This window comes from Moesziomyces antarcticus (genome assembly GCF_000747765.1).
Source record: "Moesziomyces antarcticus DNA, scaffold: scaffold_v10007, strain JCM 10317, whole genome shotgun sequence".
Taxonomy (NCBI): domain Eukaryota; kingdom Fungi; phylum Basidiomycota; class Ustilaginomycetes; order Ustilaginales; family Ustilaginaceae; genus Moesziomyces; species Moesziomyces antarcticus.
In genome coordinates, this window is record NW_014639003.1 from 599,445 (window position 1) to 622,407 (window position 22,963).

The 22,963-nt window shown below is 62.3% G+C and overlaps 9 protein-coding genes across 9 annotated transcripts; 4 read left to right on the top strand and 5 right to left on the bottom strand.

Annotated features, from left to right (window-relative positions):
* Positions 1-867: 867 nt before the first annotated feature.
* Positions 868-3,513, bottom strand: PAN0_007d3318 (uncharacterized protein; the record flags this gene model as incomplete). The annotated part of the gene is made up of 1 exon (XM_014801402.1): positions 868-3,513. The coding sequence occupies one exon, from the start codon at positions 3,511-3,513 to the stop codon at positions 868-870; it is 2,646 nt and encodes an 881-aa protein (XP_014656888.1).
* Positions 3,514-3,806: 293 nt separating this feature from the next.
* PAN0_007c3319 (transcription factor) lies at positions 3,807-5,510 on the top strand (the record flags this gene model as incomplete). The annotated part of the gene is made up of 1 exon (XM_014801403.1): positions 3,807-5,510. The coding sequence occupies one exon, from the start codon at positions 3,807-3,809 to the stop codon at positions 5,508-5,510; it is 1,704 nt and encodes a 567-aa protein (XP_014656889.1).
* Positions 5,511-5,959: 449 nt separating this feature from the next.
* PAN0_007d3320 (uncharacterized protein) lies at positions 5,960-8,905 on the bottom strand (the record flags this gene model as incomplete). The annotated part of the gene is made up of 1 exon (XM_014801404.1): positions 5,960-8,905. One exon carries the CDS (start codon positions 8,903-8,905, stop codon positions 5,960-5,962), a length of 2,946 nt encoding a protein of 981 aa, XP_014656890.1.
* Positions 8,906-10,145: 1,240 nt separating this feature from the next.
* PAN0_007d3321 (Ras ssmall GTPase related protein) lies at positions 10,146-10,811 on the bottom strand (the record flags this gene model as incomplete). The annotated part of the gene is made up of 1 exon (XM_014801405.1): positions 10,146-10,811. One exon carries the CDS (start codon positions 10,809-10,811, stop codon positions 10,146-10,148), a length of 666 nt encoding a protein of 221 aa, XP_014656891.1.
* Positions 10,812-11,660: 849 nt separating this feature from the next.
* Positions 11,661-12,948, top strand: PAN0_007c3322 (uncharacterized protein; the record flags this gene model as incomplete). Its single annotated transcript, XM_014801406.1, has 4 exons — positions 11,661-12,498; positions 12,578-12,600; positions 12,701-12,768; positions 12,843-12,948. The coding sequence occupies 4 exons, from the start codon at positions 11,661-11,663 to the stop codon at positions 12,946-12,948; spliced, it is 1,035 nt and encodes a 344-aa protein (XP_014656892.1).
* Positions 12,949-13,310: 362 nt separating this feature from the next.
* On the top strand, positions 13,311-14,662 carry PAN0_007c3323 (ER to Golgi transport-related protein; the record flags this gene model as incomplete). The annotated part of the gene is made up of 2 exons (XM_014801407.1): positions 13,311-14,034; positions 14,151-14,662. 2 exons carry the CDS (start codon positions 13,311-13,313, stop codon positions 14,660-14,662), a joined length of 1,236 nt encoding a protein of 411 aa, XP_014656893.1.
* Positions 14,663-14,753: 91 nt separating this feature from the next.
* Positions 14,754-16,389, bottom strand: PAN0_007d3324 (DNA-directed RNA polymerases I and III 40 kDa polypeptide; the record flags this gene model as incomplete). The annotated part of the gene is made up of 2 exons (XM_014801408.1): positions 14,754-16,263; positions 16,352-16,389. 2 exons carry the CDS (start codon positions 16,387-16,389, stop codon positions 14,754-14,756), a joined length of 1,548 nt encoding a protein of 515 aa, XP_014656894.1.
* Positions 16,390-16,721: 332 nt separating this feature from the next.
* PAN0_007c3325 (cysteine proteinase) lies at positions 16,722-17,744 on the top strand (the record flags this gene model as incomplete). Its single annotated transcript, XM_014801409.1, has 1 exon — positions 16,722-17,744. One exon carries the CDS (start codon positions 16,722-16,724, stop codon positions 17,742-17,744), a length of 1,023 nt encoding a protein of 340 aa, XP_014656895.1.
* A 193-nt stretch (positions 17,745-17,937) lies between these two features.
* On the bottom strand, positions 17,938-22,548 carry PAN0_007d3326 (uncharacterized protein; the record flags this gene model as incomplete). Its single annotated transcript, XM_014801410.1, has 1 exon — positions 17,938-22,548. The coding sequence occupies one exon, from the start codon at positions 22,546-22,548 to the stop codon at positions 17,938-17,940; it is 4,611 nt and encodes a 1,536-aa protein (XP_014656896.1).
* Between the last annotated feature and the right edge of the window lie 415 nt (positions 22,549-22,963).

Consider the following 22,963-nt stretch of genomic DNA (forward strand, 5'->3'; position numbering starts at 1 on the left):
CTGAAAAAAGTAAATTGCAACCCACTCCCAGGACCTGACCTTGCATTCGGCACGGCTTCCGATTCCGCCAATCACGTCCAGCGCCCCTCCTAGCAGCGCGACCGGCACAATAGGCTTCTGCTCGCTACAGAGCTGCGAATTGGGACGGAGGGCGAGAGGGAGAAGGGACGATCTATGGAGTAAACCCGATTCGATTCAGATCGGCGCTCATCATGTCTTTCTGGCTTCAGGCTTTACTCTGCGGGTATGCTCACGCTGATTACCCCGCGGGGCAGAAGCTGGATAACAAGGTTCCACACCATGCGGGGAAGATTACGGTCATGATGCACATGCATCGTATGTGCATGTGGGGACGAAGACAGCGCCACGATGATCGTACGAAGAACGGACGAAGGGACGAGCGTCGTGGCCGAGATTGCGACCGTTCAGCCCGGTTGGAATCGGCGTTTGCTGCCGATTCCACCGCCAATATGCGTGTCCCGATATGCAATCGCATCGATCTGGCCGTCAAATCCTGCTGGGCCGAAGCCGACGCCGCCGGCCGATGCATGCCGCTCGTAGCCGCACCCCGCGCGCATCCCCTCGTCTGTCGTCAAGCCAATCAATCAAGTGCTTGGCTTGACGCGCAGACATCCGTGTGACTGAAGCCGTCGATGTGGGGGACAGCAAAGCATGCGGTCGAGTGCGGGGTAGAGAAGATGCCGTGCATTGCCGGCATGGTACACTACCGTCATGCAGCGCTTCTCGGCGACTTGCACGGCCGTCCAGCAACCTTCCAACGCTCAATACCACATAGACGCCGAATGTGCACAGTCACGCAAGGCTTGCGATAGCTGAATGCAACTCCTTATTGCCTGTTCCGCCGCCTTACATAGCAACGAGCCTTTTGGCAACCGAGATCTTGTACATCGGCTGCCACCAGATCTGGATCTCGTCGACCGAGCTCACACACGCCAACGCGGTAGCCCAGCCGGGCCCGACAAACCCCTCGCCTGCCACCCTGCCGTGAGCGGGCAGCACCAGTCCAGGCGACCTCTCTTCTGCTCCCTGTGGCGGACGTAACGGCCACGGCGTGTGCTTTCTGAATCCCTTTGGAGGTGGGCGCCAGGGCACAGCGCTGCGGCCGGGATCGTCGATAAACGCCCTCCATGTGATTTGGCCTCGGGGAATGTTGGGATCGCCAAGCACCTTGACTGCTTCGAGCACGCGTGCTCCCGGCAGCGCCGCAGCACGACTGATGCGCGTCTGCTCGTACATGTCGTCGCTGCTCAAAAGCGGTTCGGATGGCCACTCGGGCAGAGCCGGGTCGTGCTCAAAGTCGTGTGCGCCCAGAGTGCGCGCGCGGATGTAGAGCAGCTCCACTCCGTGCGGACCGTACGTCATGCTGTATAGACCCTCCATCAGGCTCCAGTCGAAGTCCGCGTGGGCGGGATCATGAGAAGGGCCGGGAGCAACGTGGTCGTACTCTACGTCATCCGGTGCCGACGCTGGCGTACGCGCCGCATCAGCGCCAAACGAAGAGAGCGATACGGGCACGGCCACCTCGTGATCCATTGTGGGCTTGCGGAGGGCACACGGGACGAGGGCAGAGATTCGATCCGGATTTTGAATCGGAAAGAAGCGCGGTAGCTCGTCGAAAGCATAGTCATCGGTCGGGCCTGGCCTGTATGGTGGAGGCGGCGCCATGGTGATCGAGTCGATTGCTAGCCTCTCTCCTTGGATCAGCCATCTCCTTTGCGGGTCCATACGCTCCCAGATCCCGGACATACCGATCTGCACATCCGCCAATGTGCTCCACTCGACCGCACGGATTGCAGGCAGCAGTGCTGGTGGCGGGAAACTGATGGGCGGTGGCGGCCTAGAATTTGCTGCTAAGAAGACCGCATTGCGCATCTGGACATCCCAGTACGGCTGACAAGGTGCCAGCCGCACGCGCACCATGCCCTCGTTGCTGTCTGCCGAACGCGTCGCGACAGCGTCCGAGAGCCGGTAGGAACGGTAGTCCATGGCACCCACCACAGTGCGTTCGATAGGGCCGACGAGCCGCCGTCGTAGATTGATGTGGGCCGGATCATAGTCTTCTTGGCGCTCGAAGGCGAATCTGAACAACGCATCATCCCCGGCGGCGTGCTGCAAGACGCGGTCGATCTCCTCTGCCTCGTCTTCGAACAGGAGCTCGTCATCGCTGTCATGAAGCTGACCGCCCAGCCGTGCTCGGTGTAGCGCACGGGAGGCGCCGCGTGGGTCGACGCTCCGCAGCCACGATTCGCTCGAGATATGCGCGCGGACGTCGCAGATAGCAGCGTCCGGTTTTTCGGCGGATGCTTGGGATTGAATGGAGGCGGGATGGGTGGGCGGGGCAGGGCCAAGCCGGGCATCGTCCCAGCTGTAGTGCCAAAGATCTTCAGTGCGGATGCCCGGCTCACACAAGTCGGTGCGAATTTGCGTGAGGCTGCGGCGCAGGATGGTGCCCTGACCGATGACGCTCGAGCTGCTGGGCATGGGGAAGCCGACTACATCGGACCAGCGAGCCATGTCGCTATCGAGTCCTTGCAGGCGGTTGGTCGGGTAGATGCGCTGGCACACGATCGATGGCGACTGCCGCCGCGGGGGACCTCGCGGAGTCTCAGCATCAGTTTGTATGGCCTCGCTTCGAGCTGCTGCTTTGTGGCCATCCGCATGGTAGTCAGTGTAGGTGAAGTGCATGTCGAGAACGATGCGAACAACCATGCCGTAGGAGGGCAAGTCCGAGGCCCACCATCCGAGCAGCGATTCGGTGGGCCTGATGAAGCGCACATAGACCTCGTGCAGCGAAGCGGCGCCTTTGAAAAGGCTGAGGTCGAGTTGAGCCTGGTCGTCTGTGTCGTCTGTGCCGTTTGTGCCGGCTGGTTGGCGGACGAATTCGGCTGCGATGGGCCAAGAGGGTGGATGGATGGTATCGGCCTGCATACCGTAGTCGGGATGCCAGAGTGGTAGTGTCGACTCGAGGGGGTGGATGGCGGGTCCGCGCACCGGTGGGCTGAGTGTGTGGATGGCACGTGCTACGAAGGGTCTCCACAGCACGTCATGCAGTGCGACCTGGCGGATGAGGGAGCAGGTGGAGGCGACGTGGGCCAGAGCAGCTGCATCGAGGTAGCCGAAGATGTCGATGAGCACCTCGTTGGGCAGCTGCTCGATGGCGCTCGGTCCTGTCGGTGTGCCATGAGGGGGCGAGGCGCGCTCGGTTTGCCAGCCGCGCTCCATGGTCGATACTGGCTGACGTTGGTCGGTCCACGCCGGTGAGCTGGAAGCGCCAGCTGGCTTCAAATGGTGGTTTGCGGATGCTGCATCGGCGCCGTGAGACCCTTTCGCTTGAACCGGCTTGCGTGTTGTCTCTCGACAGTCAACTTGCCAGGAAGCAGCTGGTGTGGTTGCTGTCGCTATAGGATGGCGAGGCAATCGAGAGTGCGGCTCAGTTGGTGGTCGGGATGCGAGCCTGACAAAGCTGAGCCAGGCCGAAGCTCCTTTGGCCATCGGACCTGCCGAAGCCGGCGGTGCGGTTGAAAGGCTGCGAAAAAAAGTCGCGGATGCAGCCGTAACGCGCGCTCTCCTGCATGAGCCGCAGATGTGGAGGCGCAGCCGTTGTCACATCGCCGATTTGGGCGTGTAGATGCCTCCGATTCGCTTCGGACCGCCTCCACAAGAAAGAGTTGCCTTTCGGAAGTCGGCCCTCCTTGTTGCTAGACAACCACCATCTTCGGGCTCATCCTCACCTCACCAACGGCAACAAGCGAGCAACGATGGATGAGGCGGCATTGCGGGCAATGATGCCCATGTCCTTTGGCAAGAAGCCCGCCAAAAAGACTGTCGCTTCACCCCGCGCCGACGCAGCCGCGCCCGTCTCGGCCGCGTCCTCGAGCACTCTATCCGCCAGCGTGCTCGGCAAGCGGCCGGCGCAACCCTCGCCTGACGCCGAGGAGGACGATGGTTTGACGCCAGAGGAGCGGCATGCAAATGCGGAGGCAGAACAGCGCGATCGCGAGCGTCGTGCACAGGGCCTTGCCGACTCGGACGACGACAACGATGACAGCGACGACGATGTTGGTCCCCCACCACCGCCACCTGCTGCATCCCACGCCCCACCTAAGCGGGACGTGCGGCTGCCACCACTGGAAAGCGTGACGACATTCTCGGGCGTACACACCAAGACCCTCTCTGCGCTAGCAGTCGACTCGGCCGGGGCGCGCTTCGCCCTCGGCTCGTACGACTACACGCTGTCGCTGTACGACTATGGCGGGATGAACGCCTCGCTCTCGCCCTTTCGCACGTTCGAGCCGGGAGGAAGCGCTCCCGTTGTGGATCTGTCGTTCTCGCGCGATGCAGCGTCTCTGCTTGTAGTAAGCTCGACGAGTCAGGCCAAGGTGTACTCGCGCGATGGGGCGCAGATGGCAGAGTGTGCAAAGGGCGATCCGTACCTGCGCGACATGCGACACACCAACGGCCACGTAGCCTCTCTCACCGCCGGCGTCTTCCACCCCAACGACGCCAACCGGTTCGTCACCGCGGCGGAAGACAGTACGGTGCGCATCTGGGACGTCGAAACTGCCCCGCGGAAGCAAGTCGACACGGTGGTGCTCAAAAGCAAAGCTAGGGGTACGCGCACGAAGGTCACTGCGCTCACAGTGACGCCCGACGAGCTATTGGTCGCTGCGGCACGAGATGGCAGCTTGAACTACTGGGATCTGCGTGCGAATCTCAATGCGCGGCCGAGGGGGACGGTGGAGCATGCGCATGCGGCGGATAGCGTCACGAGCAGTGTCGCCGTTCGCAGTGATGGACGGACGCTGGCCACGCGTGGAGGGGATGATACGGTGAAACTGTGGGACTTGCGTTCGTTTCGAAGCCCGCTGGCGGTTCGCGAGGATATGCCGACCACTTCGCCCCACGCAAGTGTGCTGTTCGACCCGTATGGCGGCGACACAGTTATCGTGGGTACGGCTGACGATGGTGGGCAACTGCGCGTGTTGTCGGCGGTGGATATTTCGACGCTGCACGTGCATGCGGTTGCCAGTCCCGTTCGGATGGTGTGGAATGGCGCCACGGACCATTTTTACGCCACGTCGCGAAGTGGCACACTGTCGGTGTTGCACTCTGCCCGCTCGACACGGGGCATCACTTTGGCGCTTGCACGACCAGCCAAAGCGTCCAGCCAGGTTGATTCATACCCCGTTGACGTTGGGGAGGCAGGGATGAGTGAGGCAGCCAAGCGACGCAAGCTCGCCAAGACTCGCCGCGATGCAGCTGCTTCGCACATGCCCCAACCGCCTGTCGCGGGCCCCGGAAGCGCAGGTCGGATTGGGTCGGCTGCTAATACCCATCTCGTCCAGAGTCTGTATAAGCAGCCTCAAGTGCACGAGGACCCGCGCGAGGCACTGCTGAAGTACGCCGACAAGGAGGCCAAGTTCACAAAGGCGTGGGAAAAGACGCAGCCCAAACCCATCTACGACAATCAGGAAGATCAGACGCAGTAATGCCAAATCCTCCCTCCTTTGGTGCGGAATCGTGACCGAGTGTACGTGAATGGACGGAGAGCAAAAAGGATGTGTGCGCCATACTGATCCCCCTTGGCAACATCGTAGACCGAGATCTTTGCTGCTCTCACCGAAAGATGCACGAAAGAGAACCGAGCCCAGTATGGGTGTGTGGCTACGTGCCAGGAGAGACACTTCGTTGCAGTGTGCGAGGATTGGTTCCGTCATCGACATCGACATCAAGCACATCCTGACGCGTTGGGACTCCCCTGCACACCGCTCGCTTTGGGCCGGCGCGGAGAGCTTGCATTGCATCGCACACACAATCGCCACCTCAACCTGATGCCCAGCCCTAGCGCTCAAGACCAATCACCCTCAAGCACACCACAATGCACTCGTTCCTGTATGCAAAATCGCCAGTCTAAAGTTGGATCAGTTTGGACGACAGACTAGTGACCGATGCGCAGCGAGTCGATGCCGTTGGCCAGCGCCGCCTGCCCCGACGCGGGTGGGCTGGGATACCGCACGGACACGGCGCGTCGCTTACCCAGCGCTTTGGCGCTCGGCACCACAGGCGTCTGCATCTCCTCGTCGTCCTGCTCCTTCCTCCCCGCTCCAGGCCTTGGGGGTAGCGGTGGCTCGTGCGTGCTGATGCTCAACGCGGGCGGGGGGATGGGTAGCTGGCTACGCAGCGTCGAGGGTGGTGTGTGGTGCGACGACACCGACGTATCGCGCGAATGCGTCGGCGCGGGCGCACTGGCATGCATCCCCGAGCGGACGCTGTTGCTGTCCGACGAAGGTTCCGACCGCGGCACGGGCAGCGGACGCGACACACGCACCGCCCCACCCACAGGAGACGTGGCCAGCACCGCATTCGACCGCACACCGGACACACCCGCATTGGGCGAGGGCGAACGAGAGCCCGACGCCCGAGCCCCAAGATCCGCACCCAGCAGCCCGCGCCCGCGCCCGGCGCCGAGCTCGTACAGATCGCCCGTGTGCGCATCCTGCGCCATCGCGGCGCGGTCGATGCTCACCTCCACCTTGCTGCGCTCGGTGACCTGACGCTCCTGCTCCTCCTCGTCCATGTGGCGCCGGGCGTCGTCCACCATCCCCACCGCCTCGCTGGCCCGGCCGTGCGCCTCGAGGATGTCCGCGAGCAGTGCCTCTTGGCGCGTCTCGCCCGTCAGCGGACCACGCGTGCGCGACCGATCCGCCTGCGCAGACGCCCAGCCGATCTGCGACGCCAACAGCTCCTGCGACCGCGCCACCTTTTGGTAAAACTCGTCGACGAGCTCCGCGGTCTCGGCGTGCAGCCCCTCGTGCACGAGCGTGTCCATGAGCACCGAGGCGTTGCTGCGTGCGATATGGCACTCTTCGTGCAGCCGCCGCATGTCCTCTTCCTGCGTGACTACCTCGTTCGGAGTGCGGCACGAGGCGTCGGAGCCCTGCAGCGACGTTGAACGCCGCTCCATGGACTCGGCCGCAAGCGCCTCGAGGTTCGAAACGACGTCATGGGCCTCGTTGCGTCGGTGCTCTCTCGCCGGTGGCGGCGCAGGGGCGGCAGGGGCGGACCACGGGGCCCACGACCTAGCCTCGTATGCTGCTGCCTGGTGTGCGCCCACGTCCTGACCGGCTCGATGTTGGGGCGCTTGCGGCGGTGCGATGGACTGCGGCGGTGCATGCCATCCATCGGTGACGGCAAGATGCGCATTGTATGCCCGAGGATGCGTACTGTGCCCCGCGTACGGGGCCGCACGCTGGCCAGGCGGAGGTGATGCGCGCTGCTGCGGCAGACGGAACTCGACCAGATCATTTTCGAGCGCTTCGCCGTCCTTGGGCCTGTCGCTGGGCTTGACGCGATTCCAGCACTTTGTGATCGCCGCCAGCTCGGGCTCGTCGCGAAATTCAAAGGCAAGCACGCCGAGCACCCTGAGCATGGTCTCCTTGACGCTGAGCGGCGTCTTGGACGACGCGACGGTGTCCTCGACCGCATCCAGAAATCGTTTGCTCGCCACATGCTGGCGGAAGCGGTCGGTGGCGTTGAGCGTGAGCAGCGCCCAGGTGCGCACGGCGCGACGTTGGGCGTCGACCGAGCCGTACTTGAACTCCTTGCGCAGCGCTCGCGCCGCTTCTTTGCTGGCCGCGTCCGACTGGCTGACCATGTCGATGAGCGGCAGGATCTCCATCCAGTCCTGATCCTGGACCGCATTGGCCGAGAGCCATCCGACGCGAGACCCTGCGAGCTCTTCGGCTTCCTTGTCCTGGAGGCGCGCAGCGTGCTGCTGGTGCGCGCGCTTGTTCCACCTGTCCATCCATCCACCTTCCTTGGCGCGCTCTTGGTGTGCTTCCATGGGTGAATCTGATGGCGGCGACAAGAGCTGGCCGTCATCGCGATCGCGGCTCGACATGGGCGGTAGGGGTGAAGATGCCAATGCGCGATCTCGGTCCTTCTCGCGGCTCTGCTTGGCTTTCTTGTCCTTGGCGGCTGATGCAAAGGCAAAGAGCTTTTTGGTTTTGGGCTTGTCCTTGTCCTTGAGCTCGGTCAAGGTGGTTTCTTCATAGCGACCCTGCGACATGAGCACCTCTGCGTCGTCTTGGCCGCCGTCGGCACCCGAGTAGACGGGATACGCCGCTACGCGGGACGGACCGCGAGAGGCGGGTGAGCTCTCGTCTGCATCCGAATCCGACTCGTCTTCGTCTGACTTGCGGCGGCGGACGCGCGAAGGGTCAAATGCAACGTGGTCGGTGGTTCCGAAGCGGCCTGGTTCTGGCTGACGGTCGGATGATGCGCCGAGCCCATCGACGGGACGCTGGCGGGGAGGTTGATTGGCTGGACGCAGCGATCTTGGCGGTGAGAAGGCAGCCATTCTGTCGGAAGAGTGCTTGGACTGGAACGAGTTTCTCGGTGCAGCATAGGGGACGGGCTGAGAAGCGCGTTTGTCGCGATCCGACGCTCTGCTGCGATCGTAGGAGGCTCGGGTGGAGGTGTGTTCGGAGGGATGCGAGTTTGGGTCCGAGTAGGAGTCGTAGGGCACCTCGATGCCGCGCATCGAGTGGAATTGGTTCGAATGGCGCTGTTTGTCGGGTGACCGATGAAAAGTCATGGCGTCGGATGGGCCGAAATGCTGGCTGTGACGGTTGTTGGGGGGATACGGCTGCGCAAAGGCGGCTTCGTCGGAGGATCCGCGTGGTGGACGTGAGCGTGACTTGGAAGAGGGAGGCTGGTAGGAGAGGGGCCGTTGGAGATCGGAGTGCTCCGCCTGTGCGGCCATGCGCGCCTGGTACTCGTCAAAGGGGCGCGGAGTGCCAAAGGACGAGCTCGAGGCGGCGGGGCTGGTGGGAGGCAGGGGAGTGATGGTCCCTGCCTCCCTGGGCTTGAAGAACTTCTTCATTGATCAAGCGAGCGGTGCGACAGCATGTGCTTGTGCCATCGACATGCTGTCAGCGAGAAGCGGTTGTGGAGCGAATGTCGGTGTATGCGGTCCTGAATGCCAGACACGTTGACCGGACGTGGTGATGTGCGCTCAGTTGGGGAGAGGGCCGCGCTATAACATGAGCGATGCTGATGCCCGTGGATCGATCCAAATGCGTGGCGATGGTGGCGGTGAGGTGGGTCTAGCGAGGCTGCATGACATTCACTGCGTCGTCGGATGGGTCCGAGGTGGCTGATGCACTCGTTTGCGCAAGGTGGTCCGTTCGTACGTGAGCGTAACCCCGTATGCGCGCCAGTGAGAACAGCTATGAGCGACCGACTGAGCCGGTGGGATAGACGAATGGGTGATGATGGCGCGCACCACGTTCGTCGACTTGGAGGAAGGGATGATGTCGACAGGGTCGAGCGAGTGGGTCTCCAGCTGCGGGGTCTTGCCGAGGCGAGCCGCAGCAGCAGCGTCAGAATCGGGCGGCGAGGATTCCGGATCCCCTCCGGCAAGCCAAAAGCCAGAAAGGTTGCCCTGACCGCCTCAATGCTTGCCTGCCTCCTTAAATATTTAAAAAAAAAGACGCGGCTTCTGAAGGCGATGAAATTCCGGCGTTTCCACGCAGCACAGCCAGCTCAAACCCCCCACCCAAAAAGGAGCTCGTCGGCAAAGCAAATCCAGCACAGCTTCGATTCAGGGTTGCTGCTTTGCACATGTTGCAATGCGTTGTGCTCGCGTTGGCGTCGGCGACTGCAACTTCCAGACCAAGGTGGGGGGGCAAGGGGTTTCGATGTACCAAATTAGAAATGCTTTCCCGGATTCTCTGCGCTTCCGCCCTGTTGGTGGGGCTGAGTTGTGGGCTGTGTTGGGCCACCACGCCGCTACCATACGCTGGGCGAGGGCGGCGCGGACTACCGAAGTCGGTCGGCGATGAGCTCGCTTGGAAATGCCCATGCAGCCCGACCACGCACCGGATCTGGTGCATCGATCTAACAACCTTCAACCGGCCCCAGCCTAATGGCTCGGCTCGACCCTAAAAGACACCTTGGAGATGCTACTAGCTTCAAGCATGCCAACATTCTGCCACACCATGTGGCGTGGCTCCACTTGACCTGCCGAGAACGAAAAAGACGCGATCCGGATATGTCGATTCAAGCTATCTACAAAGGGGTATGCCCCGACGAAGCAGCCAACCCTCGCGGCTACTTGGCGGCTAGCAGTTGCAGGCGTCCTGCTGCTGTCCGCCCTGCTGTCCGCGCAGGTCGACGCCGGGCCTTGCTCCCGCTGCCCCCGAGGCACCTGCAGCACCTGCACGGCTGGCAGCGTTGCGTTGCGAGTCGGCCGCCTGCTCGAGCGGCAACTTGCGCGCAATCATGGTAAAGAGTTCCGACACGTTGGATGAGTCCTTGGCCGAGGTCTCGAGGAAGAGCAGGTTCTCCTCCTGCGCGTACTTCTCCGCCTCCTCGGTGGGGACGGCGCGACGCGTGCTCGCCAGATCCGCCTTGTTGCCCGCGAGCGCAATGATGATGTTGGGGTCGGCCTGACGCTGCAGCTCGCGGATCCACGCCCTGGCCTTCTCCAGCGACGACGGCTGCGTAATGTCGTACACCACCACCGCACAGTTGGCGTTGCGGTAGTACATGGGTGCAAGCGACTTGTATCGCTCCTGACCGGCGGTGTCCCAGATCTCGAATTTCACGGTGGTCTGCGCATCCAGGCTGACGGTCTGCGTGAGGAAGGCGGCGCCAATGGTGCTCTCGCGGTAGTCGTCAAACTGGTCCTTGACAAATCGGAGCACCAGACTCGACTTGCCCACCGCCGACTCGCCGAGCAGCACGAGCTTGAACTGGAGCATGCGTGGATTCCTTGGAGCTGCCATGGTTGCGGTTCGAATCTGAGAGGAGCCGGGAATGGACAGCGAGACGTGGTGACGGGGCGCTCTGGTTTGCTGGGTTTAGCCAAATATGTCGCGTGGGCAAATACAAGCTAGTGCTCTTCGATCGAGCCTGCGATGGGGTCGAGATCCGGATGCAGTAAAGCGAGAGCTTCTTCGGAGGGCGCAAAACAACGAGGCGGATTGCAATCGATGGCGCAGGCGGTGATGTATGCGCGAGCGAAGCTGTGCGTGGCGTGCTGGTGTGGCAAGCGTTGATGGTGGATGGAGAAAATGAACGTGACGATGGTGGTGGTGGTTGCGATGGCGATGACGGTGGAGGCTGGTCGGCGTATAGGGGGGCTTGCACTGGTGCGTCGATGTGAGTGGCAGTTGGGTGAGAGAGTTGCGTGTGGTTATCGGCTTCACGGCAGCCAGAGCCGAGTGTGTGAATTTGACGCCCGCCCACCGCGTGATGCTCTCTCGCAGAGGCGCAGCTGGGGCCAACCCGCCGATGCGCGTGTTGTGCGCGCTCCCGTCCAGCAGCAGCTGCTGAGCCCCAGCTGAGTTTTGGCCAAAAAAAAAATCCGATTTTAGCCCGCGATTTCAAGCGGCCTTGTTTTTTTGGCGCTCCGCAACAGAGCTTTGGAAGAGCCACGAGCAGCAGCGGACAGTAGATTGTCAAGGGTGCTGCTGCCCTCATAAACCCTACACGCCGTCCGCCGAGGCCAAGCCTTGCTCTACGGCCACAAACCTCCACTTTTTCCGGTGGGCTGGCCGCACTGACCCTTGCTTTTTGATGGGGGCCGGAAGAAAGCGAACGGATCATCCTCACTCTCATCGGCACTGCTCTTGATGCGCACGCTCTTCTCGCCTCGCACTCTCGGACTGGCGATTTGCAGTTCCTCTTCGCGCCTCGCCACATCCCGCATCGTTCATCCTCGCAGCGCCGTCGCTGTTCCGGCTCGATCGATCATGTCGCAGCCCAACTGGCAGATCACCGAGAAGGTCAAGCAGAACGCCATCCTGGCCGACACGATGCAGGCGATGCACCGGATCGCGCCGCTCCAGCTCGCCGACACCTCGTTCGACAACGTCGGCGTCCTGCTCCAGGCGCCGCCCTCCCAGCCACGCGAGGAGAAGCAGGGGATCATGCTGGCGATCGACCTGACGACGGCCGTGTGCGACGAACTGCTCGCGTCGCCCGACAACGTCAAGGTGGCTCTGGTGTATCATCCGATCATCTTCCGTGGGCTCAAGTCAATCACGTTTGCGGATCCGCAGCAGACGAGCCTGTTGCGGTTGGCCGCTGCCGGCATCAGCGTGTACTGTCCGCATACGAGCCTCGACGCCACACCGGGCGGGATCAACGACTGGCTCGGCAAAGTCGTGTCGTCCGAGAAGCCGTTTGAGCAGCTCAGCACGGACAAGGCGCTGGACGAGCTCCGTGAAAGGCCATGGCCGGTGCTTAGTGCGTCAAAGAACACGCCGAAAGGATACGAGGCTGCCGGCATGGGAAGGCTCATCACGCTCGACCAGCCGCAGACGTTCGAGGAGATGGTCCGACGCATCAAGCAGAACCTCGAACTCGACCATGTGCAGGGCTGCAAGGCTTCCGACACGCCCATCTCCACCGTGGCCGTGTGTGCAGGCTCGGGCTCCAGCGTGTTTGCGGGCGTCAAGGCGGATCTTTGTGAGTCGGCCGCGTTGGCAGACAGTATGGCTCGCGCATCCTACTGACTGATCCACCACTTTTATCGATTCGTCAACAGACCTTACTGGAGAGCTCTCCCACGTAAGTTGCGACCACGCTAGCCCGTGAACAAGGTGTCGCACGACAGTCGGCTGATCTTGCTGCATTTGTTTTTTGCGCCATCTTGGTGTTTTTCTTACAGCACGAGGTTCTGGCGTACAAGGCCGCAGGAGCCTCGGTGATCGTCACCAACCACACCAACACCGAACGGTGAGTATCTCGCACTCTCAAGTGGCGTGCCGTTAGGGACCCGACACTGACATCAGGCTTTGACTTGGACACAGCAAATACCTGCGAGACGTGCTGCAGCACTGGCTCAGGCGCGAGATTCCGGCGCAGTACTCGGTGTCGGTCTCCCAAGCCGACGCCGATCCGCTGAGTGTATTCTAGAGGTCAAAGTTGGGGGCCAAATGCAGGAACAGCAGCGGCAGAAGCATGAACACCGAGATTTGTGCCCGATATGAGTCGAAGGCGGCACCCGATGGCGAGACGCGTGGAAGTGGGGCACAGGTGCGCTCGCCGGTGCAGCGCCTGAGAGAGACAGCTGGCAGGGAAATAGAGCACACACACGCGCGCCTCCCCAAAGGGCTGAAATTGAGAAGATCCGAGCTTGCCGCGTCAACTTGACCCAAGTCCGTGCAGCGCAAAGGCAGCTCGACGTGGCCGGCTTGTCGGCATCCACCACCATCCTGGCGCGCACCTCGTCTGCCTCTCCGACACCGCCAGCAACGGACTGCTAAGCAACGCGCGCCATGGCCGAGCTTCTCGACTCGCTGGACAAGCTGCCCAAGATCCGCCAGTTTGACGCGTTTCCCAAGACGCAGTCGATCTATACGCAGCGGTCGTCCAAGGGCGGAGTGCTGACGATCATCTCTGCGCTGGCGCTCGTGTTTCTGCTATGGACGGAACTATCGACGTATCTGTACGGCGAGCGCGGGTATTCGTTCGCCGTGGATAGTCAGATGCAGTCGACGATGCAGATCAACATGGACATGACCGTGGCGATGAAGTGTCACTACCTCACCATCGACGTGCGCGATGCGGTGGGCGACCGTCTGCACGTCTCGGATTCCGAGTTCAAAAAGGACGGAACCACGTTTGATATCGGCCATGCCGATCGACTCGATGCGCTTCCGCAGGAGGCGCTCGATGTGGGAAAGACGATTAGCAAGGCGAGGAAGAAGCCGCTGTATAGGAGGAAACCGCGCAACAAAAAGTTCTCGAGACAGGTGGCGTTTCACAAAACCGCACACGTCGTACCGGACGGTCCGGCGTGCAGGATCTACGGCAGCATGGAGGTCAAGAGGGTCACGGGCAATCTGCACATCACCACGCTTGGACATGGCTATCTCAGCATGGAACACACCGACCACAAACTCATGAACCTCAGCCATGTCATCCACGAGTTCAGCTTCGGCCCTTACTTTCCCGAAATCTCGCAACCGCTCGACTCGTCGGTCGAGACCACGGACAAGCGTGAGTCCCTTCTTTACCTCGCCCTACTGACCCGCTCGGAGTATGGATTGTCAAACTGACTTTTTTTTTTGATTTTGCTATGCTGTTGGGATGGGGGGGATGAACAGACTTCACAGTGTTCCAGTACTTTGTCTCGGCCATACCCACGCTGTTCATCGACGCGCGCGGGCGGCGGTTGCACACGCACCAGTACTCGGTGACCGACTACACGCGTCCCATCGAGCACGGCAAAGGCGTACCGGGCATCTTTATCAAGTACGACATTGAGCCGTTGCAGATGACGATTCGCGAGCGCTCGGTCTCGCTCGTCCAGTTCCTCGTGCGTCTCGCCGGCGTCGTGGGCGGCGTATGGGTATGTGTCGGGTACGCATTCCGCGTCACCACGCGCATCTCAACCCTCGCTACGTCGACCAACGATCGAGACTCGCCCGAAGCATACGCCGCCAGCTACGGCTACACCCGCCCCGGCATGCACAAGTCGCCCAGCTGGGTAGCCGCCAACGACGCCGTGGGCAAGCTCAAGGACAAATGGGCGAATTTCGGCGGCGACCTGGGCCGAACGCCCGGCCACCGCAAAGTGGATAGCGTCCAACAACGCATCCTCTCCGAAGAAGGTCGTGCCTTTTAAGCTTGGTTTTGAATCCCCATCTGCTTTTTTTCCAGTCGTGGCGGTGAAAAAGGTTGTACATTGCAAAAGAAGCGCGAGTGCAGAGAGAGCATTAGGCATCGACAATGGCCGTGTCCAGACCCTGCGTTTCTAGATGGTCGAGTCCCTTGCGGAGCGTGGCGATTTTGGCGCGCAGCGTACGGATGGCTTCGGGCAGCAGACGCTCGGGCGGGATCACGCCTGTGCTCTCCAGATCAAACAGGAAATGGTCTCGGACACGACCGAGCTTGACGGTGTGCTCGAACTCGTCGTGCCTAAACACCTCTCTGCTGATGGTGTCCTTCCTCGCGTCCTGCACGAACACCTTGCGCTCATCGCCCTCGCCGCTGACGCCGATGACGCCGGGCGGGAAGCAAGCGACGAACTTGTCCACCGACGCCGCGGGCACGGGTTGGAGCAGCTGGATGTGCGGCAGCAGGCGGTACGTGGCAGTAGCCACCGGCGAAAACTTGGCATGGTCCTTGCCGATGCCCTTTTCGCAGTGCAGCTCCAGATCCAGCTCCTGGCCCGGGCGCAGCTTGGCGATCAGGATGCGGTCGTGCACGGGACGTGGGGGTGCGTCGCCAAAGTCGTCCTCCTGCCCACCCTTGGCATCCCACTCGAGCGCGCCCGAGTAGACGTTGTGGCCGATGTACAGCTTGTCCGGATCCGTCTCTCCGCGTGCAGCGTTGCGGTTGCGCTCGCACTTGGCCTTGAGGTGGAAGACCACCGTGTTGCTGTCGTCGGCATCGTCGCCCGGCTGGCGCATGAGCACCTTGTCCGGATGAATCGCAAGCGGCACCAGCCCCAATCGGTGCGACAGCACCTCGTCCTGGATGATGCTTGTGTTGTTCCAGATGTAGACGTGCTCGATCGCCACCGTGGGCACCTCGGCCATCAGCACGCGCCGGATGGCGTTGGCGATCGACGCGTCCACCCCGATCAGGTCAAACTCGCACGAGGCGTCCGACAGGCGTGTAATGATGAGCTTCAGCCTCTCGCCGAGCGCGGCGAGCGAGAAGGTGTGCGCCTCGCCCGGGTGATGCAGCGGGAAGTCGGTCTCTGCCACCGAGCCCACCCGTTCTGGCAGGATCTCGACGAGGCGGCGCGCGTCCACCGCTGCCGACGACTTGGACTGCTCAATGATGGTCGCCGCGGCAGGGTCGTTGGCGATGCTGCCGCTCGGCTGCGACGATGAAGGCTCGTCGATGTCCATGGCGCTTTCTGGTGCTGATGCTGCCGCTGCTGCGTCCGCCTTGGACGAGCGCTTGGAGCCCTTGGGCGGCATTGTGAAGAGGGTTGGCGGCGGTGCCCAAGTGTGTGCGCAAGCGCAGGGCGAGAGTAGGGTTGGTGCTCCGGTCGCTGCTTCCGGTGTCGTTTCGAGCGGGGAGCAGCAAAAGAGATCGGCAACCAAAGGCGAGTGGTGCGGGTATCGTTGGGTGCTGATGATGAGGAATGGAAGGTCGTTCGAACCCTTTTTTTCTTCTTGCAGCAGCCGCAGAGGCTGAGGCTGCTGTGCGACTTTCTGAAGTGGAGTGCGAAGATGCGCCGCCGAACCGAAAAAAAATCCGTCGTGCAGGAGTCTGAAAAAATGGGCCAAGATGTCAGACCTTCTTCAGCACACAAGCTTGAATTCTGAATTTCCTGTTTTCCAGGCTCTCTCGCACGAACCGGCCGTGGACACGCTGGGCGCCTGCCTGTCCGTGCATGAGATGAGCGCACGGTGCGTGGAGCCTCTTCGCTCACTTTCGACGAGCGGCCCAAAATCGATTTCACCGCCGACCGACGGCCGCATTGGAAAGCGTCAGCAGCAGCAGCAGCAGCCAGCAGCAGAGCGCGCCTAGCGATCTCGAATCGGCTGCTCCACACCCAAATTCCAGCTCGCCGCACTCGTTGCTCAGTTCTAGTCAAGTCAGCTGGTCCTGAGGTTCGCCAACTCCACACGCCTTCCAACTTCCGTCTTCTTACAATCACAGTCCCCCCGTCTCGCGACATCAAATCCTCCAGCCTTTCCTTCAATCACTGCACAGCCCCACCGCCAATGGAGGGAATCAACGCAGACACCAAGCTCGAGTCGCTCACCGATGCGCAGCGTCTCGAGCTCGCCGAAAAGGTGCGCGCCGAGTCCACGGCGGGTCAGCCGCTCATCTCGTCCGTAGAGCCCATCGAGGTGCTCGAGCACGAGTACGCCAACAACGACGCCTTCCTCGGCAAGATCCAGTGGCTCAAGGAGGCGGGCTTCATTGGTATCCGACGCGCCAAGGGGGATGGCGACTGCTTCTACCGCGCGTTTGCCTTTGCGTTTATCTACAAGCTCATGATGATGAACGATCGACCCATGCATCACTTTACCGTCAAGCACGTCGATTCGACGCTGCATCTGCTCAAGGAGGCTGGATACGACGAGAGCGTGTATACCGACTTTTACGAGCCGCTGCGCAATCTGCTCAACCGCATGTACTCGACGGATCCAGAAACCAAGGAGCTCAACGAAAGCGCCCTCGTCGAAGCCATGAACGACGCCGAACAATCCAACTCGATCGTCGTCTATCTGCGTCTGCTCACCTCGGCGTTCCTCAAGCTCAACGCCGACGAGTATACGCCGTTCCTGTTTTCGCTCGACACGCACACCGACGCCGCCGCGCCCGACATGCAGTCCTTCTGCGCAAACCACGTCGAGGCCATCGGCAAGGAGGCGGACCATGTACAGATCACCGCGCTCTCGCGTGCACTCAAGGTCTCGCTCGACGTCGCATACCTCTCGCCCGCACAAGCACCGCCCGCCACACCGCTCGACGAAGACTTCCCCGCCGAACAGATCCAGTCGTCGGAAACCAAGCAACAGTCGTCAAACTCAATACCCGTCCCCGGCAACGAGGCCGCCTCGCGCAGACACGCCGCCGACAACCCCAACCGCTGCGACGTGGTCCGCTTCGAAGTCGAGGGCGGCCAGATCACCGAAATCGGAACCATGCTCCTCAGACCAGGCCACTACGACCTCCTCGTCCAGGCGCCCACCCCCGCCTCCCCAGAACCCGAAATCCCCGCCATCCTCTCCACCTAATTTCTCTTCCATTCGCCCTCGAGCTGTCGAATCTTCCCAATGCCCCCCTCTCAACCACCAAACGCACTCTCTTCCTCTGCAATCCCATCTTTTCTTGGCTCCCATTCTCGCGCACACATCCGCATTCAAGTCGTGTGCCCATTACATTCGCATTCGCATCCCATCGACCGCCGCGAGAGAAGAGGCTGAGCGATCAGTGGTTGTGATGTTGACCCGTATTGCCCGCAGCGCCGCTGAGGTTCCACGACGACTGCGGCTGCCAGAACGACGAGTTGTCAAACGCAGTCATGTAGTTCCACATGCGCTCCAGCGATTCCGGATCGTCGACCACGTTCGGGATGGACGCCGCCGCTGCTGCAGCCGCCGCCATCGCGTCGGACGACACGCCGCCCGCTTGCGACACAGCGCCAGCGGCGATCGGCGTCGAGAGCAGCATGCCCGCACCCGTGAGCAGTTCCGGCCCAGCGCCGCCCGATGTCACCGCCGCATTGCTCGTCGACGGCCACGCCACCGACGCCATCGGTTCGGCAAGAAGAGGCGTCGTAGCCGTCGAGGCATCCATGGGCAGTCCTCCGAGCAGCTTTTCCATGCTCTGTGCATCCACCGCCGCGTTGGCGAGTGGCGCAGCCATGTCGAGCTCGCCATTCACCCCCGCATCGCCAGTCACAATCAGCGGCAGCGCTGCAACCGCCTTGCCCGTCGCTGTCTCGCTTACACCCGCAGTCACGGCCGGAGCTGCCCCAACACCTCCACCCAAAGCCTCGTTGCTGCCGAGCACTCCTTGGCTCGGCACCACCTTGTCTCCAGCAGCTGCATCTTCGTGTTTCGAGTCGCCAGCTTTGCCGCTGTCGGACGCAAGCTTGGAATCCCCATTCTCGCCGCCCAGCGTGCCGCTTGCCGCAGGAGGCTTCGCCTCGCCCGTTTCGGCGGTTCGCGACACCGCATGAGCAGCCGTCGCTGGCGGGCTTGCGCCGGCCGAGCGGCTGTCGCCGGGTGCAAGGCTACTTGTGGTGATCGACGTGGCCTGCTCGCTGTCCTTACCCGGCGTCTGTGCCGCTGCGGCAGCAACAGCACCAAGGGCCCCCGCAGCTGCCACCGCAGGAGTCTCGGGCTCGAACGCCGCCAGCACCGACCTGAGGTACCTTCCATACGGCGTCGCCGAACCATTGCGGTGGCGCGGTGTCTTGCCCGCGTTCGTCATGCTGGTAGCCAGGCGGCGTACCAGCGCCAGCAGCGTTTCCTTGTCCGCAAAGGCGTACTTGTGCTGCAAGTTGGTCATGCGCACCGCCGATACGGCAGCATACACCGCCATGACCACGCGGTCGTTGGACCAGGTGACGAGCGCTTCCTCGGTGAAATCGTTGAGCACCGTGTCGATCAGTGAGATGGCCGAGGTCCAGCAGTCGACCGACACGGCCGAGCCCGAAAGGAAGCCTTCGTACTGCTCGGTCGCGCCGAGCACGAGCGAGTTGATGAGCAGGCGCGAGTGGTAGTAGAACAGCTTGGCAGTCGGCGCCCAGCGAATCAGGTACTTGCCTGCCGCCGTGCTCGTGTCGACCTCCTTGATCTTGTCGTCGGTGTTGATGCACCACGTCTCCTTCCACTTTTCCAGGTCGGCGTTGGCATTCTTGCGGAAGAACTCGAGTCCGGAAAGTCGGCGTTCGAACATGCTCTGGCCGCCAACACCGAGCGCGGTGGCGGTCTGTGTCTCGTCGAAACGGTCGGGGCTGGTCAGGTATGCATCAAAGGCCTCGGTGTGCTGTGCGGTGATGCGGCGCAGCTTGATGAGGCTGACCAGCGACACGTCCTCGGGAAGCGCAAAGTCCTGGCGATGCCACATGGAGCTCTGGACGATCATGCGGTCCTCCGAGATCGTCCACGGCCGGCCAGTCTGTGCGCTGAGCGTGCGGTCGTAGAGGAAGAGGTTGTACCAAAGCCGCTCGCGGTTGCGCACGCGCCGCGCCACCTGTTCGTTGCCAAGCAGATTCTCGCTCGGCGTGACCTTGCGATTGACGCCGACCTCGGTGGCGGTACGGATGGCGAAGCCGAGGTACTGCCAGGAGCGGTCGTCCACCAACCGGTTCGTCGGTCGGCTGTATGTGGTGAGGATGAGGAAAGCCTGGCTGATCTCGACGCTCTTGTACCCGCCGAGCAGGATCATGGGCAGCAGCTTCTCCTGCCAGTGCTTATCGAGCACTGCGGCGAGACGGGCGTCCTGCGGCGTATCCGAGAAGCGCGCAGCCATGCTCGAGATGACGGTGGTGAGGAAGGCCGATCGCATGCGCACAAAGGCGACGCTGTGCAGGAATGGATCAAACAGATCAAGCACCGGGTTGATACGCGCAAAGAAGATGTCGAAGAGCCGCTCGAGCTCGCGCAGCTCGACGAGGCCGAGCTCGACGGGGTCCAAGCCCTCAGTGTCGTCGTTCTTGCTGTGGAAGAGACTGAGGTTGAAGTAGCCCTTGCGCGATGCGCCTGCCTCGCCCTCGCCGCCCGAGGTGACGCCGCTGGCCTCCTTTGGCTTGGACACGGTCGAGATGGTCACCTGCTTGGCCTTGACAGACTCTGGGGCAGTCTCGTCGTCGAGGCCGTCGCCGTTCTCGGCGTCCGTGTCCCACTCTGCGAGCCTGCGTCTGCGGCTAGGCAAGCCGCCTCCGCGCGCGGCACGTGATCGGCCGCGCTTGCGCTTGCCAAGCATGGCAGTGGTCACCTCATCTGCAGGCGATTCGATGATCTCGCCAGGCGATGCGCCGTTGATCGCCGAAACGCCGCCCGGTTTCTGGCCGTTGGCCGCGGCGCCAGATACACTGCTAGAGGTTGTGCCAGCATCGCCACTGAGGCCACCGGGGCTTGCTCCGGATCCATAGCCTCGACGGGCCTGCGCCTTGCCCTCGCGGTACTCCCATGCGTCGTGGTCGAGTGTGGACGGCGTGAGCACGTTGGAGCGCCCCAAGGAAGCGGCCGAGACGGTCTTGGACGCCGAAAGCTGGCTGGCTACCGACGGCCCTGCAGCTGGGACGCTGGGGTCCGATTCGTCCATGGCGACAGGTCCATCGATTCTGGGCAGCTCGCCCTCGGGGAAGGATTTGGAACGCATGCTGTCCTTGAGGAACGGTGGCTGGCTGCGGTGACTGGCGTCGTTGGCAGCCTCGTCCGTCGACAATCCGCTTCGATTCGCGTGAAGCAGCGGCGGCAGAACGCGGTTGGCAGGCCACCTATTGCGCGAAGGGTCGTCGTCCTTGCGCCCGTATAGCGGGCGTCCGAGTCCCGTGAGATTGACGGCGGCGCTGACAGCCATGCGGTTGGAGGGCAGAGTGGGATGGAGCAGACCCATGGTCTCGACGGCTGCGAGCGAGCTTCGACTTCCCGGCTCGACCCTGCCGCCCTCGATCCTGGCAGCTGCTGCGTCGGAGGCCTGGGCGAGGAGCTTGAGCGGGTTGGACAAGACATAGTCGTGCTCCTCGCGTGTGGCGTCTGCGTCGTCCTCGAGCTCGTCCTGCTCGTCTTCGTACTCCTCGTCGGCGTCCGGGTCGTAGGCATTGCTGCGGCTGGAAGAACGGTGGTGGTGCGAAGACGGACCGTCGCGACGCTGGGTGCGACCCTTGGAGCTGGACGAGAGCGTCTGCGAGCTGCTGCGCTCGTTGTTCGAGCCATAGGGCTTTTGCTGCGATTGGCCTGGATTGGCCGGGGCATCCGGACGCCTCGAGGGAGACAGATCGAGCCTGGATTTGTGACTTCTCTCGGAGCCGAGCTGGCTGTCCCAGTGCGCATAGTTGTGGCTGGGTGCGGGTGCGTTGTGCGGATAGGGCCGAGAGCGACTGTGGAGGTAGGGATCGTGCTGCTGCTTGACCGAGGCAGAGGATGCAGAATGAGAAGTGTGGGGCGAAGAGACGGCGGCTTGGGAAGCGTGGTCGCGCCAACGCCCCGGACTGGGATGATCGTTGCTGTGTCGGCTGTGAGCGTAACTTGACGCTGACTGCTGTTGCTGGTGGTGCTGGGGTTGCTGCGGCTGCTGGTGATGCTGCGGCTGCTGCGAGTGCTGCTGGGAATAGTGATGGTGCTGATGCGACTGCTGGTGGTGCTGGCCGGACTGTGAATGCACGGCTGGCGGATGGTGAAGATTCGACTGCGGAGCGTACGAGTATGGCATGCCAGCATGAGCGAGGCCAGAGGGAGCCGACATGGAAGACGACAGGCCGGCGTTGATACCGTGGAAGCGGTCGTTGGAATAGTGGGAGGCAGAGCCGCCTCGTTGCTGTGCAGACTGGCCAAAGTCGCCGCCGCCCGAGTTCCATGCCTTTTCATTGAAGCTGGGTCGGCCGGATTGGCCATCGCCGGAGGCAAAGCCAGGATCGTGTTTGGACTGCACCTTGTCGGGAGTGCCGCGACCGTTCTTATTGGCTGACTGGTGCTGCGACTGCGGCGGCTGCTTGTGATGTGACTGGGAATGCTGCGTGTCGGATCTGCCGCCGGACGAGGTTGGGCGATTGGGCGAATCGTAGGACTGGCCGTCGCCGTTGCGGGCGGATCGGAGGTCGGAAGGCACCGAGAAGCGCTTGTTGGGCTTTCGGCCGCGCTTGTGCTTTTCAAAGAGGCACTCGCGCTGGTGCTTGACGCAGCGCTTGCACGGCACCTGGCCGTCGGTGGGCGCCGAGCACTTGATCTTGGCCGAGCGACACTCGAGGCACGCGATCTTGGCGCCCTGCTTGGTGTCGGCACCTCCGGGTCCATCGACGAGGACGCGCGGTTTATCGTCGTTGTCAAAGTCGGCGCCGGGCGACGCGGGAGATGCGGACGAAGCCATTGCAGATCGGGTCACGACCGGCGCGGCGGTATAAAATTGCACGGAGGACTAGGCTTGAGGATGTCCGATGGTGATGTGGCGGCCAAGAGCCGAAACGGGATCGAGAAGCGCGTAGATATACGGCGCCGATGCCGAAAAGGATGCACTACTTTTGGACGAGAATCACGGACGCATGCAAGGCGAGGTTGCTGTAGCGTTCAGCAGTGATGCATGCGATGGAGCGGAGGCTGGACGCTGGAGAGGCTGGAGGCTGTGGCGTGCGTGTACGTCGAGGCTAAGTTGGGATGCAGTGCGGTTTTGCGAATTACGGCTTCACCAGCGGGGCGCCAGCGTTTTCATTTGGCTGGGAGGATGGCGGACGGTGGTGGCTCGTGGGAGCGAGAAAGCCGTGGCGCGGTCCAGAGACCAAGCAGCT